At 62.8% G+C, this 14041-nt stretch overlaps 2 protein-coding genes across 4 annotated transcripts in view; one reads left to right on the top strand and one right to left on the bottom strand.

Moving 5' to 3' along the window:
* The window catches only part of CCM2 (cerebral cavernous malformation 2), a 58770-nt gene extending 54057 nt beyond the window's left edge, over window positions 1-4713 (top strand). For all 3 annotated transcript variants that reach the window (XM_012646970.1, XM_012646971.1, XM_012646969.1), the window contains 4 exons: window positions 865-922; window positions 1646-1784; window positions 2507-2645; window positions 4020-4713. In XM_012646970.1, the coding sequence (XP_012502424.1) occupies window positions 865-922; window positions 1646-1784; window positions 2507-2645; window positions 4020-4300 (617 nt within the window). In that variant the 3' untranslated portion in view covers window positions 4301-4713. The remainder of the gene's footprint in view (window positions 1-864; window positions 923-1645; window positions 1785-2506; window positions 2646-4019) is intronic.
* Window positions 4714-6141: 1428 nt separating this feature from the next.
* NACAD (NAC alpha domain containing) lies at window positions 6142-13685 on the bottom strand. Its single transcript, XM_012646898.1, has 9 exons — window positions 13619-13685; window positions 9776-10986; window positions 7756-9718; window positions 7441-7553; window positions 7288-7359; window positions 6792-6938; window positions 6553-6699; window positions 6304-6426; window positions 6142-6185 (listed from the first exon to the last, which is right to left on the bottom strand). The coding sequence occupies exons 1-9, from the start codon at window positions 13683-13685 to the stop codon at window positions 6171-6173; spliced, it is 3858 nt and encodes a 1285-aa protein (XP_012502352.1). The 3' UTR covers window positions 6142-6170.
* Window positions 13686-14041: the final 356 nt, after the last annotated feature.

Raw genomic sequence — 14041 nt, 5'->3', positions numbered from 1 at the left:
CATGTTCACAAGTTTTGGAGATTAGGGTTGATAGCCTTGGGGCCATGATCCTGCCTGCCACGCTGACCTCGTGTCCACTGCTGGAAATGTCTCTCTTCTCTCCCGTCCTCTCCCTCCACTCCCAGTTAGTCGGACACCCTCCCCAAGACTCACCCGCCTCTCTTAACGCTTTTACTCGCTGCCGTACTAGTGTTGGAATGTCCCTTTGCGCAGGTTTGGAATAACGAACTACAGTCTGTCATAGACATAGTCATAGACCTAGTGTCACTTTTTGAATGTTACCCAGGTAGCTGCTCTGTGTAGACCCTTCACCGATCTGGGGGTCTCGGGAGTCCTGAGGCCTCGGCTGTGTCCAGGCTTGGGGTCAGACTGCTTGGTTCTGACTGACTTCTGCTGTGTGAGCTGGGTCAAGTTGCATAACCTCTCTGACTCAGTTCCTCATGCTCAAGTGAGGATGGGCGACAGGTGTGTGGGTTAAAGAAGACAAAGCCCACTGGTCCCAGTGCAGTGGTGTTTACAACTAATTGAGCACAACCAGTTACAGATTCCTTTGTTCCTTTTCCACTCCCACTACGTCACCTGACTAGCCTTAAAAAAAAATCATTAAAAAAAAAAAGAGACAAAGCCCTGCCTGGCACATAGCCCCAAAGGCAGCTTTCCCTGGCTTTGGGCACGGGCGATTCCTCCGTGGACTCCAGCCGCAGCAGGACGTGCATTCAGCAGGATCCTGGGGAGGGGCCTTTCCCTGGGGCACACAGCACTTTCCAGGGCACGGTGGCTCAGTGACGAAGGACTGCAGGGTCCCTGCTGGACTTGAAGTGCTTCCTCCTCATGTCGTCTTGGGTTTCTACATCTTCCTTACAGATGACTCTTCTACGAAAGTGGACATTAAGGAGACATACGAGGCAGAAGCCAGCACTTTGTGAGTACACGTGCCCTGAGCCCCAGGGTTGAACAAGCATCAAACACGCTGCCTGAGGTTGTCTGGGCTCCGGCCAGTTGGCCCCCAAGCTTATGTGGGCTCTAAGCTCACGCCGTCTTTGCTGAACCCAGCACCCTAAACTCACCACTCCCTCCTGGTAGGCTTCTAGAGCCCTTGCCCTCCCTCTGGTCTCTCCCTGCCCTGCCCGCCTTCCTGTGTCCTCTGGAGTGACCTTATACGGGTCACAGTTGATGGTGTCTTTCCTCTGACCAAACCTGCTGAGACTCTGGCCTGCCAGCCCCATGCCTGCCATCTGTCCCCTCTGTAGCAGCTGAGACCATGCTTTCCTTTCCTGCCACCCCTCCCTGCCTGCCCGGCTCCAGGCACTTCCCTGACCAGTCTGTCCCCTGGGCCTCCCAGCCCGTTGCCCCCAGCAATACTGCCCACCCCCTGGCCCACGCATTCCCTCCCTCCCTTAACGCCTGTCTGAAAGCCACACCTTTGGGGAGCCCGGGAACAGGCCAACCTGACCACCCTCCACACCTGGCCAGCTCCCCTTTTCTCATCATTTTTGTCATCCTCGTCATTGTCATCATTGGCCACTTACATTTCTCTGCTTAAGAGCAGGGATCTGCGCACACCTGGCACTGGTTGGGCTCCCCAAAACCCGTGTGGGAAGGAGGGGTCGGACGCCGCCTGCCCACACGCTGCATTCCCTTGCAGCGCCTTTCCGGACTCCGCGGATGCAGGCGGAGTGTCGCCGTTGTCCTTCTACATTCAGCCGTTATCCCATGGCAAGACGGTCAGTGAGAGTGAGCTGAGCGCCAGCGCCACGGAGCTGCTGCAGGACTACATGCTGACGGTAGGCCTGGGAGAGGGAGGGCAGGAGGCGGTGCTGGGACAGGCTTCTTCCCCCTTTGGAGTGGACGCCTTGGGCACACCGGTTGATCTTGCCTACATCGCCACTTTTTCCCAGGGGCCGGTCTGGGACAGCACCAGTTGGTGGGGCTGGGGTGGAGGTGCTGCGGCCGTCGCGGCTTGGACCACGGTCCATGCCTGAGTCCCAGGAGGTAGGGGACGGTGGGCCCCGAAAGGCCACCAGCCAGACGCTTTCTACCCGTCAAATGAAGTTTTGTCATTGAAAGATTTGTCTTCCTGATCTGCATGTATTTTGTGCCCTGAAGGCATCAGCGTTGGCCCTGGGCCCCAGGTCACCAACTTCCCACCCCCACCCTGCTGACTGCTGTCCGGGCCCTGCCTGCCGCACACTCTGGAGAGGGGCTGGCATTCCAGCTCAGGAGCATGGAGCTGCCGGGTGCCTCCGTCTCCTCGGGGTAGCTCCCACAGCAGGCCCGACAGGACGAGGACACGTTGTGGGCATTCTGACCCCACAGCCGGTGCAGATGTGGAGCTAGAGGCAGCCAGCGTGCGCTTGGCGGGGGCTTGGCACACGGGTGTGCGGCTGTGTCCATCGTGCTTGCTGTGGGAGCTCCGCCCGGGATTGGCGGCTATGGCAGGGTGGGGCAGGGCTGCCAGGTCTCACCCGCTATGCCCAGCCCCGCACCTGGCTCTGCTCTCTTGCAGCTGCGCACCAAGCTGTCGTCGCAGGAGATCCAGCAGTTTGCGATGCGGCTGCACGAGTACCGCAACGGGGCCTCCATCCATGAGTTCTGCATCAACTTGCGGCAGCTCTATGGGGACAGCCGCAAGTTCCTGCTGCTCGGTGAGCTGGAGCCTGACAGGGTGACCGGCCCAAAGCTTGCTTGGGGAGGCTACCCCCTCCTGGGAATGTGACCCTGGGTGGGTGGGGTATGGGCTCCATCAGGGATGGGAGGTTTGAACCAGAGATGGTCGTCAGAGTGCAGGCTCGAGGCCAGGGGACCTGCCGTGACGACTCAGGGGGCTCTTCCCACGGACTGCTGGGGGCCATCAACAGTCCTTCACTCTCCCGGGAGCCCTTGAGCTGAGCTGGGTGGGTGGGCCCTGCCAGGAAGCAGCAGAGCGTTCCGGGAGCAGGGCTGGGAGAATGAAACCCTGGGATTTGGAAGGCGTGCTGCAGCGCAGTCGGGGAGGCGTGGTTTTGGGGACTGTGTAGGAGTTTGATGGGCGGAGGCAAAGATGCCTCTTTACCCAGCACGTGGAAGGACTGACCTTTGCCAAGACCCTCGAAGAGCTCACCACATTAGATCAGAGCCGCTAGTAGGCTGGGTGGTCTGGCCTGCCTCAGACAGCCGGGACTCGGCCTCGCGACGTCTGCCTGGCAGAGTCCCTGTCAGCCCCGCACGTTGAGGGGATGGTGACTTAGCTGTGGTTTCCCCTTCTGCTGACACTCAGAACATGGCGAGTTGGTGGTAGCTAGTTGAGGGCTCCTGAGTCCTGAGCCTGTGCCCTTAACAAACCAAGGAAGGTGGGTGTGTTACCCTCATCCCGGCCGGTGAGCTCACAGGAGGATGGAGGGCGGCAGGCTGGGGCAGGCTGGCTGTACGGCGGGCCCTGTCTAACTGGCACCCCACGCCTTCCATGCTCGCACCTGTGTCTCCTCCGGGCATAGGGCTCTCCTGCCCACCTGCAGCAGCGGGTAGAGGTTCTGAGAGACACCCGCATGGGAAGGCGGCCTTCTAAGTAAGTGTGGTCACCCTGTGCTGGGCTGTGGCAGGGAAACGGCGAGTTTTGGTATGAGGCCTTCCTCTGAGAGACTGCACCCTCATTGCTGGGTGCCAGGAGGCAGCTTCAAGGACTGCTGCGGGCCTCAGCTTTCTCACCTGTAAAATGGGAGCTTTGTGAGGACTGATAGAGAATGAGAGGAGGTCATGGATGCCTGTGTTGGCGCCCCGAGGCCAGGAAGGGCGGGTGTGCCGGAAGCAGTGAGCTGCCCAGGGCCTGCAGTGCCTGTGGGAGTTGGGGACTTAGCCTGATCACCTGGCCAGGGCACATGTCTTCAACCTCAGTAGATAGACGTGGTAAGCATGGTGTCAGGTCTCCCAGGCTGTGCACCGAGGGGCAACTGCGGCCCTGTCCAGGGCTCTGAGCCCTGGGAGCAGAGCCGATCAGGCCGAGCCCACCTGGAGGCGCCATGCGGCATGTCTCGTGTCTGCAGGTCTGCGGCCCTTCATCCCGGAGAAGGACAGCCAGCACTTCGAGAATTTCCTGGAGACCATTGGCGTGAAGGATGGCCGTGGCATCATCACCGACAGCTTCGGCAGGCACCGGGGGATGCTGAGCACCACGTCCAGCTCTACCACCAATGGGAACAGGGCTGCAGGCAGCTCCGACGACCGGTCAGCACCCTCTGAGGGGGACGAGTGGGACCGCATGATCTCGGACATCAGCAGTGACATTGAGGCGCTGGGCTGCAGCATGGACCAGGACTCAGCGTGACAGGTGGCAGGCAGGGGAGCACCCACACCTTCTGCACAGTTCTCCCAGGCCTTCCTGGGAGGAGGTGACCGGACCTGCGTGTCAGCCCTTCCTGCTTGCTGGAGGCTGGGGAGGAGCTCCAGGCACAGGTGGCCCCGGCGGCCCAGGTCCTCCACTGTGAAGGAGCCAGGAGTTGCCTAGGGACACACACCCCAGTGCTGGGTGGAAAGCTCTGGGCCTCGTCCACGGGGGCTCTGCCAAGCCCCGCACCACGTACCTGTTTGGGGAGGGCCAGGCTGAGCTGGCAGGGAGAGCCACTCCTGTCAGACAGGGCCTTGGACAACTGTCAGTTTTGCACATGATGTTCCTATTGTAACTCTCAGAGACCTTAAAAAGAAGTTTACTGCAATGTGAATAATTTAATCTCTGGTTGCTAAGCATGTTTCTGATCCATTTGGGTAAAAGCCATGGGTGCCAGGAAGGGTGTCCATTCTGGCCTCTGTCCCTGGGGCCACATCTGCCCTGCAGTGCCTAGGGCTGGGCACAGTGGTCGCAGGGGGCTGGGGTTGAAGAGGCAGCAGGCTCTCGTGCCACAGGAAGGACTCGGCTTGGGCTTTGGCTTTATGGATGTGGGACAGGAGCAAGTGTTCTGGGGCCTCTCATGGGTGGCAGGGATTCCTTGATCATTATGTCCCATGCACAGAATTCTCTTAGGACCCTGGCCGTGCCTAAGAGCCCCTCTCCCCGCACCATTCTCCTGCTGACCGGAGTGCCATCTGCGAGACCTCTTCATCTTGGGGCCCAGGGTCCAACTCCCGGAGAGTCCAATTTGCTCCTCTGCTGCCCCTCCCCCTGCCCTTGTCCTGTCCCTGAGCCCTTCCCCTCAAGCCCTGTTGGCTCCAGTCTTGCCTTTACCCTTTGGGCCCCTGCCAACCTTCCTGGGGACATGTGGAGGGGTGGGGGGAGGTAATCTGGGGCAGGGTGTCCTGGGCCTCTCCTTCTACTAGAAAGTGGCCACACCCCTGCTGAGACCCCCAAGGGCACATCCAGGAAGCCCCCAGGCTGAAGAGACTGGACGGTCGCATGCCCCTCCTGTCCAGGCTGGGGCCGTGTCCTGTTGGGCAGGGGGCCCAGCCTGGGGAGGGAGGAGGCAGAGCCCCAGGGGCTGATGGATTCCCCAGCTGCATACAGGCCAAGCCAGCGGGTCCAGAGTGTCCCTCAGGCACCTTCCAGAACAAGGTGGTTGGGTCTGTGTGGTACCTCAGCTTTAGGGAGGAAGGTGGCCAGGACAGTGTTTATAGGGAGAATTCCTCTGTCCTGGGCTGTCCTAGAGCTGTTCGCTCGTGTGCCGGGCCACAGAAGGCAGAAAGGCTCTTTGTTGTTGGGGTCGTCTGTTAGGTTTACCTGCAGACGGGCCTCCTGGAAGCACCAGGAGAGACTGAGGACAAACCAGAAAGTCCCCTGGGCCCCTGCCCCTACCAGAGCCCACCCTGTGCCAGAGTGGGTCACGGTGCCAGCCCAGCCTCTGCACACGCTGAACTCGGCCCTTTGTGGGCCTTCTACGTGGAGAGTCACAGGAGCCACACCAGGGTCCCCGTCCTGGATGTGGCCCCACACTGTGGATCGCTGGGCTTTGCCAGCAGAAAGGGAGAGGGTAGAGGACACGGAGCAGAGCTGGGCCGAGGGGACGCCAGAGGGCAATGGGGGTGCCGGGGGCAATGAGGGGATGGCGGATCAATGAGGGGGTGCCAGGGGATGATGAGGGACTCCAGAGGACGATGAGGGGACAAAAGTTTAATAAGGGGACATCAGAGGGCGATGAGGGGACACCAGTTTATTGAGCAGCAGAGCTGGGGGAAGGGGCAGGATGGACCCAGCTTGAGGTCAGCAGCTACATGGTCAGTTCCTGCCAAGAAACAGAAAGAGAGGGTCATGTTGGGGGAAGTGCCACCACCCCCAGCAGAACCAATAGCAGTTTCTCTCTGAGGCCCTCAGGGGCAGGGAAGGGGCCGGTGCTTGCTCACCATGATGGCATTGACGATGTCACTGTGGTTGTCTCTCAGGGCCCGCACAGCCTTGGCCCTGGACACATTGGCTTGGGCCATCACCAGCTCGATGTCACGCAGCTCCAGCCCTGCCTCGTCCACCTGGGGTGGGGGGAGCAGGGAAGTGGCTGGAGCTGCCTGAGGCTCCTGGGCCAGAGCCCTTCCCTGGAGGCAGGGCCCCCAGACAGACCCCGCCCCATGCAGGGTGCTGGAGCCCCTGGACCTCACCTCCTCATCCTCCTCCTCTTCTTCCTCCTCACACTCTGGCCTCACCCGGGGCCTGGGTGCTGACTCAGGGACCAGGGCCGAGGGCTCTGATGGCACCTTGAACTTCTCGGCCGCAGCTTTGTGCACTTGCTGGGACAAGTCCTCAATCTGCCGCAAAGGAGACAGCTGTGTCAGCAGAGCCCACACACTCCCTGTCCCCCTGTCCTCCCCATTCTGCCACAGCTATGGCCCGGACAGACCTTGGCCTCACCGAAGACCACATAAGTGTCCGAGGCCGGGCTCTTGAAGACGTCAGGCTTGGCGATGACAAAGAGGATGTTCTTGGACTTCTGGATGGTGATCCTGGTGACTCCTTGAATCTGCCGCAAGCCCAGCTTCGACATTGCCTGGGAGCAGAGGGCAGAGTCGGGCTCTGAGCTGGCGTCAGCCCGAGTCGGGGGAGGAAGGCAGCACAGTGCCCAGGAAGGCAGAGAAGGGCTCTACCCGAAACTTCCCAGTGACCCTGGGGGGTCGGTCCTTCCCTGTGTGCAAAAGAGGGCTGGCCTCAGTCTGTGAGGCTGTCTGAATGTCCAGCCTCAGCTGTTTGAGAGCAGGTGTGTGGGTTACTGGCATTGACTCAAAGGCTCCTGATGGGTGGGATTTCAGTAGCCATGGAGTGTGAGGGGTCTTGGTAAGGATGTTCCCCTACGCAGACAGTCCCAGTCCTGGGGTCCCAGCAGAGGGCCCCCAGCCCACCTTTCGGGCCTTCTTCTCACTGCGACTCTGCTTGGCTTTGGCGATGGTCTCCTCGCTGCTGCCTGTCGGGGCCTGGGGAAAGGTGAGGGCTGAGCATCTGTGGGTAGGTGTGGAGCCCTCCCAAGGGCCCACCCTCTCCCCTGGACAGGGCACCTGGGCTGGGCACTGCGTGGTCTGAGGTGCCGAGATGTCCTGCTCGTCCAGCTCTGCTGATGACTCCCCGTGGCTGTCTGAGTGCTGGCCTGAGCCCAGGGCCTGAGGTGAGTCTAGGGAAGGGGACAGGTGTGAGGATGGCCTCTCTCTCCTAGGGGCAGGGCCTGGCAACACTGCCCTGCTGCTACATCAGGGCCAGAAAAAGCAGTGCTGGCTCTCCATGATGGAGCGTGGGGTCTGGGCCCCCCCACCAAGGTCCTCTAGCCCAAGACAGCAGCGCCAGCCCTGGGGGCCCCACCCCATGCTCTTCCTCACCTTCCTCCAGGCTGTCCTCGTCCTCTTGCTGCTCAGAGGCTGGGAGCTCTTGAGGGTCAGCTGGGCTCCGGGGCCCAGAGCACGGAGGCACTTGGCAGGGGGGCAAGATCCGCAAGGCCAGGTCTTTGGCTTCTGTGGGGGCTGCCCTGGGGCTGAGGAGGGGAGAGTGGGGCGAGAGGCTGACCCGCTGCCCAGTCCCTGGAGGCTGTGAGGTTCCTGAGACAGCAGCAGCCGCTGGCTGGGCTCCTGCCTGGGGCGGTGGGAGGCCTGGAGAACCTGGGGGCTCCTCGTCCTCCATGGAGTCTTCCTGGGGGTCCTGGCACAGGCAGGGGGCAGGGGGCTCCAGTGGGGGTGGGGATGCCCTGGCAAGGACGCCAGGAGTAGAGGTGTCAGGGCCCGGGAGCCTGTCCTGGGGTGCACTGGGCAGGCCCCTGGCAGGGCTTTCTGGGGGCTCTGGCGAGGAGGGGCTGACGGCCCTGGATGCTGCCTGGAGCTGCTCGCCGCTGCCCAGGCCCAGAGCAGGCTCCAGCTGCTGGGAAGGTGGTATGGACATATGGGCAGGCTCTTCAGGACAGCCTCTGTCCGGCCCAGACGCAGTCCCTGCTGGAGTCCCTGCTGGAGACTCTGGGCAGGAGCCCAGACCAGCCTCTGCAGCTGCAGCTGTAGGAAGCCTGGGTCCAGGAGTGGGCTCTGGACCCCTTCCCTCCCTGGCTGGGCTCAGGGGTGGTGCCTGGTCGGCCTCAGGGCAGGCAGCAGGATGTGCCTCGGGAGCTTCCCCTGCACCTTGGGGTACTTCCCCGGGCCCATGTCCCTGTGCCGGTGGCTCAGGGCCCCCTTCCCTCTGGTTCTCAGCCCCCAGGGCCTCCTTTGGAGCTGAGTGGGGCTCAGCTCCATCACCAGTCTGCACTCGGGCTTCCAGACACGCCTCCCACTCGGGCACAGGAAGGCCTTCGGCTAATTCCTCCCCAGCACCAGAGACAGGCTCGGGAGCATCAGGGACCTCCGTGCCCAAGGTGGGACATGCATCTTCATGTGCGGCTCCAGGGGCCTCTGCTTCTGCAGCTGGCTCTGGGTCATCCTGTTGGACCTGGTCCAAGGCTGGAGGCTCCACGCCTCTAGGGAGGGCTGCATCCTTCTCATCAGGTGCTGGCCTCAGTCCTAGTGCCACACCTACTTCTTCCTGGGCCATGGAGGCCATGGGCTCCGTCTCTGGGGCACAGCCTGCTGCTGCTTGCAGGGCCTGAGGGGTGCCCGCAGCTACAGGCTCCTGGCCTGAGGGGGGGCCTTCATCTGGGAGAGGCAGAGGTGCTGCCATAGCGCAGTCCTGGTGTAAGGGAAGACCTTCTTCAGCCTGCGGGGGCATGGGTGTGGCTGCAGTCACAGGCTTTGGGCCTGAGGGGAGGCCTTCATCTGGGAGAGGCAGAGGTGCTGCCATAGCACAGTCCTGGTGTAAGGGAAGACCTTCTTCAGCCTGCGGGGGCATGGGCGTGGCTGCAGTCACAGGCTTTGGGCCTGAGGGGAGGCCTGGCCCTCCTTCTCCCTTCAAGTTCTGAGGAGGGTCTGGGCACAATGTGAGGCTTGCTTCTTCCTGCGGAGTCGCAGGTGTTTCTGCAGGGACAGGCCCCTGCTGTAAGGCAGCGCTTATGCCCTCCCAGGAGGGCTGAGGCATTGCCCCGGCAGCGGGTGCCTGTCCAGTGGTGGAGTCTGCTTCTTCCTCCCCAGCCTGCGGGGTCACCCTGGTAGCCGCCTCCACCTGGAGGCCTGGGGCTGCCTGCAGAGTGTGAGGGCTCACAGTGGCAGCAGACTCCTGGCCCACGACGAGGCCCTCTTCTGAGGTTTCCAAAATGGACTCCTGGCTTTGGGAGAGATGGGCCTCTTCCCCTGAGACCTGAGGAGCAGCCTCTGGGTCACGGAGTGTGGCCTCCTCCTGAGCCTGCGGCCCCTCGGCCCCACCTCCGCCCTCCTCCTCCTCTGCCTTCTGTGGCCCCTCGGCCCCCCCTCCGCCCTCCTCCTCCTCTGCCTTCTGCGTGCCGTCGGGGGGCAGGGCGGTGGGCTGGGCGTGCGGCTCCCCGCTGTACAGCCTCTCGTCGTCCGCCCCTGCGTAGGAGGTCGAGTCCGAGTCCGAGTCCGAGCAGGCCCCGGAGGTGTCATCTCGAAAGGCAAAGGCTTCGTCCATGCCCTCCATGATGGACAGGTCAGACAGGGACTGCAGGAAGGAGGCGGACGTCGTGTCCTCCTCACCCTCCCCGGCCAGGTCTCCAGCTGGGTCGGGAGCCGCGACCTCCTCCTCCTCTTCTTCCTCCTCTTCTGCAGGCAGTGGCGTCACCTCCACTGCTTCCACCTGGAAGATGAGGCTGCCCTGGAAGGGCAGGAGGGCTGCAGGGATCATTGGGTCATTGGCCAGGAAGTCTAGGTCGAAGAAGTGGCCCTCCTGGCCCCAGGAGGAATCACTGTCTACTGAGAGGCTGGACTCGGAGGATGGGGGCCCCGGGGGCCCGGCGGGGTGCAGCTCTCGTTCGTCCATCACGGACCCCGTAGGGGAGAGGCCCCAGCCCGAGGGGAAGTCCAGCCCTTCAGCGGCGGCCAGCAGGCTGAGGGAACAGGAGGGTGATGAGGCCCAGCTGTCCCCATCAGCCGTGATGTAGGAGCCCGAGGGCGAGGCTGGGGGTGAGTCCAGCAGCTCTTCCAGCAGCTCCGCCTCTGAGTCCCAGGTGTCCCTGTGGGGCCCTCGGCCAGGGAGCAGGCCATAGGTGGTCTTGGTGGGGGTGGAGGGGGGCGTGAAGTAGGAATCGGGGTCTGGGGGAGGGGAAGGCACAGAAGGATCATCCTGAGAACATGACTCGGGGGGCGGGTTCAGGCTTGCTGGCCCACCACCCTCCCAGTCCCTGAGCGCTGGCTGGGCAGCCCTGGGTGACAGGAGGGCCTGGCACGTCTCCTCGCCCATCACAATCCGGGGCTCCAGGGTGCCTGGGAGAGGAGCCTCGGAGGACAGAGCCTGGGGGGGCAGGCCCTCGGGGAGGAGCGCTGGGCTCGGGCCGCCCTCAGCCGGGTCCGCCCAGGCTGAGGGGGCCCCGTGGGGCCCGGCATCCCAGCTGGCCCCCTCGGGCTGGGGCCGGGTGCCCGGCTTGCTGGGCAGGAAGGTGAGGGCCAGGGGGCTGGGCCCTGGGGTCAGGACGGGCTCCCGCCGGTCCCCTCTTGGGATGGTGGCAGCTGCTGCATCGCATGAAAGATCTGTGGAAACAGAGAAGGACATGAGGCGCCCCTGGACGCACCTCAAGGCAGGAGCCAGGCCAGGGGAGGTGGATTGCCGAGGAAAAGGGCTCAGAGGAGAGCCGGCTGAGGAAGGCAGGGAAGAAAGGAGAGGAGGCCGTGCGGGCTCTGTTTGAGGGAGGCATCCCAGGAGTTTTGACAGAGCAGAGAGCAGCTGATGGTGGCTTTGTGGAGAGCTTTGAGGGGAGTGTTGCTGGGTGTTATAAACGGACTTGCCCGGCAGCTTTTCTCAGGGCACTTCAGCAAAGATGCAGCTAACATTTCTGTGTCTTTTCAGAGACTGGCTTGCTGTTTCTTTCCACACAGTCAGTGCGGTGCAACTGGGCTTGGCAGGACAGGCGGTGATCAGAATCTGACCTCCCGCTAGACAAACGCGTGAGGCAGGCAGGGGCTCACACGACGCACAGCTCTGGAACATTCCGGGGCTCACCCTGCTGTGAGGTGGAGGTCTCGCCTCTCTGGCTCATCTCTCCTATCCTTGCTGCCTATACTTAAGGCCACCCTGTCAGGGTCTCACCAAGGCTCTACCCCGACCCTGCTCCCCTCCCCACTCCCCGTGGCCAGAGAAAAGGGGAAGCCAGGGGTCACCGCACGCGGCCAAGTTTCTGGAGAGCAGAGAAGTGTCCACCGAGGCTGAGTTGGAGCATCCAGCCAGAAGGGCGGTGGTGGGCAGGGATGGTGACCATGGAGACCGGTGAGAGCACAGGACAGCTGTGCAAGAGCCAGTGGGAGCCTCTGGCGGAGTCTTCTCCACAGTGGCAGCCACCCCATGGTGAGCGCAAGATCCCTTCCCAGGGCTGGGAGCGCCCATCCTGCCCTGTGGCCCATCTCTGGGTCCTGGTGCACCCCCACCCAGACCGCAGGCAAGACCTCACCATCAGGCCACAGTGCTCAGTCACTCTGGGCAAATACCTCCAGCTGAGAAATGATTCCGCACGCACCAGGAGGCAACATGCATGGGTCAGAAAGGACTTAGGGAACTCAAGGAGGTGGAAGAAAACCCCTCTGAAGCTGCAGCACACCACACCACTATGGTTTTCTGCCTCCTGGTCTCTTACTGGCCTGCGTTTTATCACAGTGAGACCACACTACACAGTTTTGAATCTACTTGTTTTCACCCAGCATAATCTCCTAAGTGTTTTTCTGTGTGCTTCAAGTGCTCACAAGCCTCACTTTTAATGTCTCTATGACATCCCCTCCCTCACCTGGACCAAGGCCAAGAATATCTCTGGCTGAAGCATTGGACTAAGGCCCTCCTCCCTCCAGAGCCCAAGCCAAGTTCTGCTGGAGCAGCAGGGAGGGGCAGTGCACAGGGGCTAGTTCTCCGGGCTGCAGATGCCTGCCTGGTGATTCCTGCTCTACCATACTCACTAGTGACAAGGAAAACATCTCCTACACCTCAGCTTTCTCGTCTACAAAGTAGAGCCAGGAGTAGAGGTAAAGCCCCCTTGCCAGGCTGCCTCATCTGCCCTCAGCAGCATCAGAGTCTGGGGCCCTCGGCCACCAGCTGGGACTTTTCACTCAAGGGTTTTGCTGCTGGGGTGCTAGGGCACCCTGAGAGAAGGAGGTCCTTTGGGTCTGTGAATGCCTGATACCCAGCACCAGCAGTGGGTGTGGCTCTGAGGCATCACTGGGTGCCCTGAGGGTTCTTGGCTCTGGCCCCAGGCATGGCCCCCAGGGCAGGGGAATGGCAGAGCTGGGCCAAGGTCAGAATGGAAGGGAACCAAAGGCTAAAGGATTCTGTAACTCATTCAAGGTCACCAAGCAAGCCAGAGCAGAGCCAGCACAGGGCCCTGGGGCTGGGGAGTCCCGGCCTGTACTGCCTGCTTCCCACTCAGAGTGGAGCCAGCAGCCTGTGTCACCTCAGTCAGGCCCCAGGACCCAGCACTGGTCCCATTGCCAGGTGACTTCTCGCCCACAGCAAGGTGCCCTTGGCCCTACCCAAACCACACATGGCCGGGCTCTATGGCAGGGCCATCCAGGCTCTGATTGTCCCCAGGCCCAGGTGGTCCCATCAACCTCTCTAAGGACCACCAGGGCCACTGCTAACCAGGCCACCTCCCCCAAGGCCTGCCACCTCCCAGACTCAAATCTGCCCTTTTCCTGACAAATTGGTCCTGCCTCTGGGCTTCCCCAGGCTCCAGCCAGTCCTGCTCCTCCCTCCAGAACCATGACCAGTCCTGGCCCTGGATAGCTTGGGGTGCAGTGGAGGACATTCCTGGTGGGCACCTCCAGAGACCCGCTGCCCCCCACTCCCCCAACCCACCGCCTTTGGTCCAGAGCAGCCCAGCCCCGCCAGGCCTGCAGCCTGGTGCAATGGGGAGCAGCAGGGCGGGACGCAAGCCCCCATGTCGCTTCTGGCTTGCAGAGGGTACTCCCTGCGCCCCCGACCCTTACCTGCGATGTTGGCGAGGGGGAGGGCAGGGTTCATGTGGAGGGAAGGGCAAAGGCGGAAAGAGCCCGAGAGGGGACAGCCAGATGGGCGAGAAGGATGGGAAAGAGAGAGGGGCCGGCTAAAGGAGACGGAGGGAGCGAGAACCCGGGCTGGAGAGGGGAGCGGCCGGAGGGAGGGGAAGAACCGGCGTGACCTCACCTGTGCGGGGCCCGGGTCCGCCCGCCTCAGGCAACAGCAGCTCGGCACGGGCAGCCTCCCCGGGCATGGCCTGGCCGTGCGCCCGCCAGTCCCTCGCTCCCTCAGTCCCTCTGTCTGTCGGTGCCGCCGCCCCGCCGAGCTTGCGCGGCCACCGCCCCTCGACCAGGCGGTGGGGGGAGTGGATGACGTCAGCGCCGCCCCGCCCGCCCGGCACCCCCAGTGAGCGTGCGCGGCGCGCGGGGCACTGCGGAGCGCGTGGGGGGGCTCCCTCCCCGCCCTCACCCCGCCCTGCCGTGGCCTCCCTCTCGCGGTGCGCGGGTCCGAGGGGGCGAGAGGGACGCCTGCGCCCGGCCCCGCCTTTCCCGAGCTTTCCACCCCTTTATGGGGGAGGGATTCGGGGCCAGCTGGAGGCCGGGCACCCCC

This window comes from Propithecus coquereli, unplaced genomic scaffold, assembly GCF_000956105.1.
Source record: "Propithecus coquereli isolate 6110/MARCELLA unplaced genomic scaffold, Pcoq_1.0 Scaffold252, whole genome shotgun sequence".
NCBI lineage: Eukaryota > Metazoa > Chordata > Mammalia > Primates > Indriidae > Propithecus > Propithecus coquereli.
The sequence above is the reverse complement of the archived record's forward strand: the minus strand, read 5'-3'. Positions and strand labels throughout refer to the sequence as shown.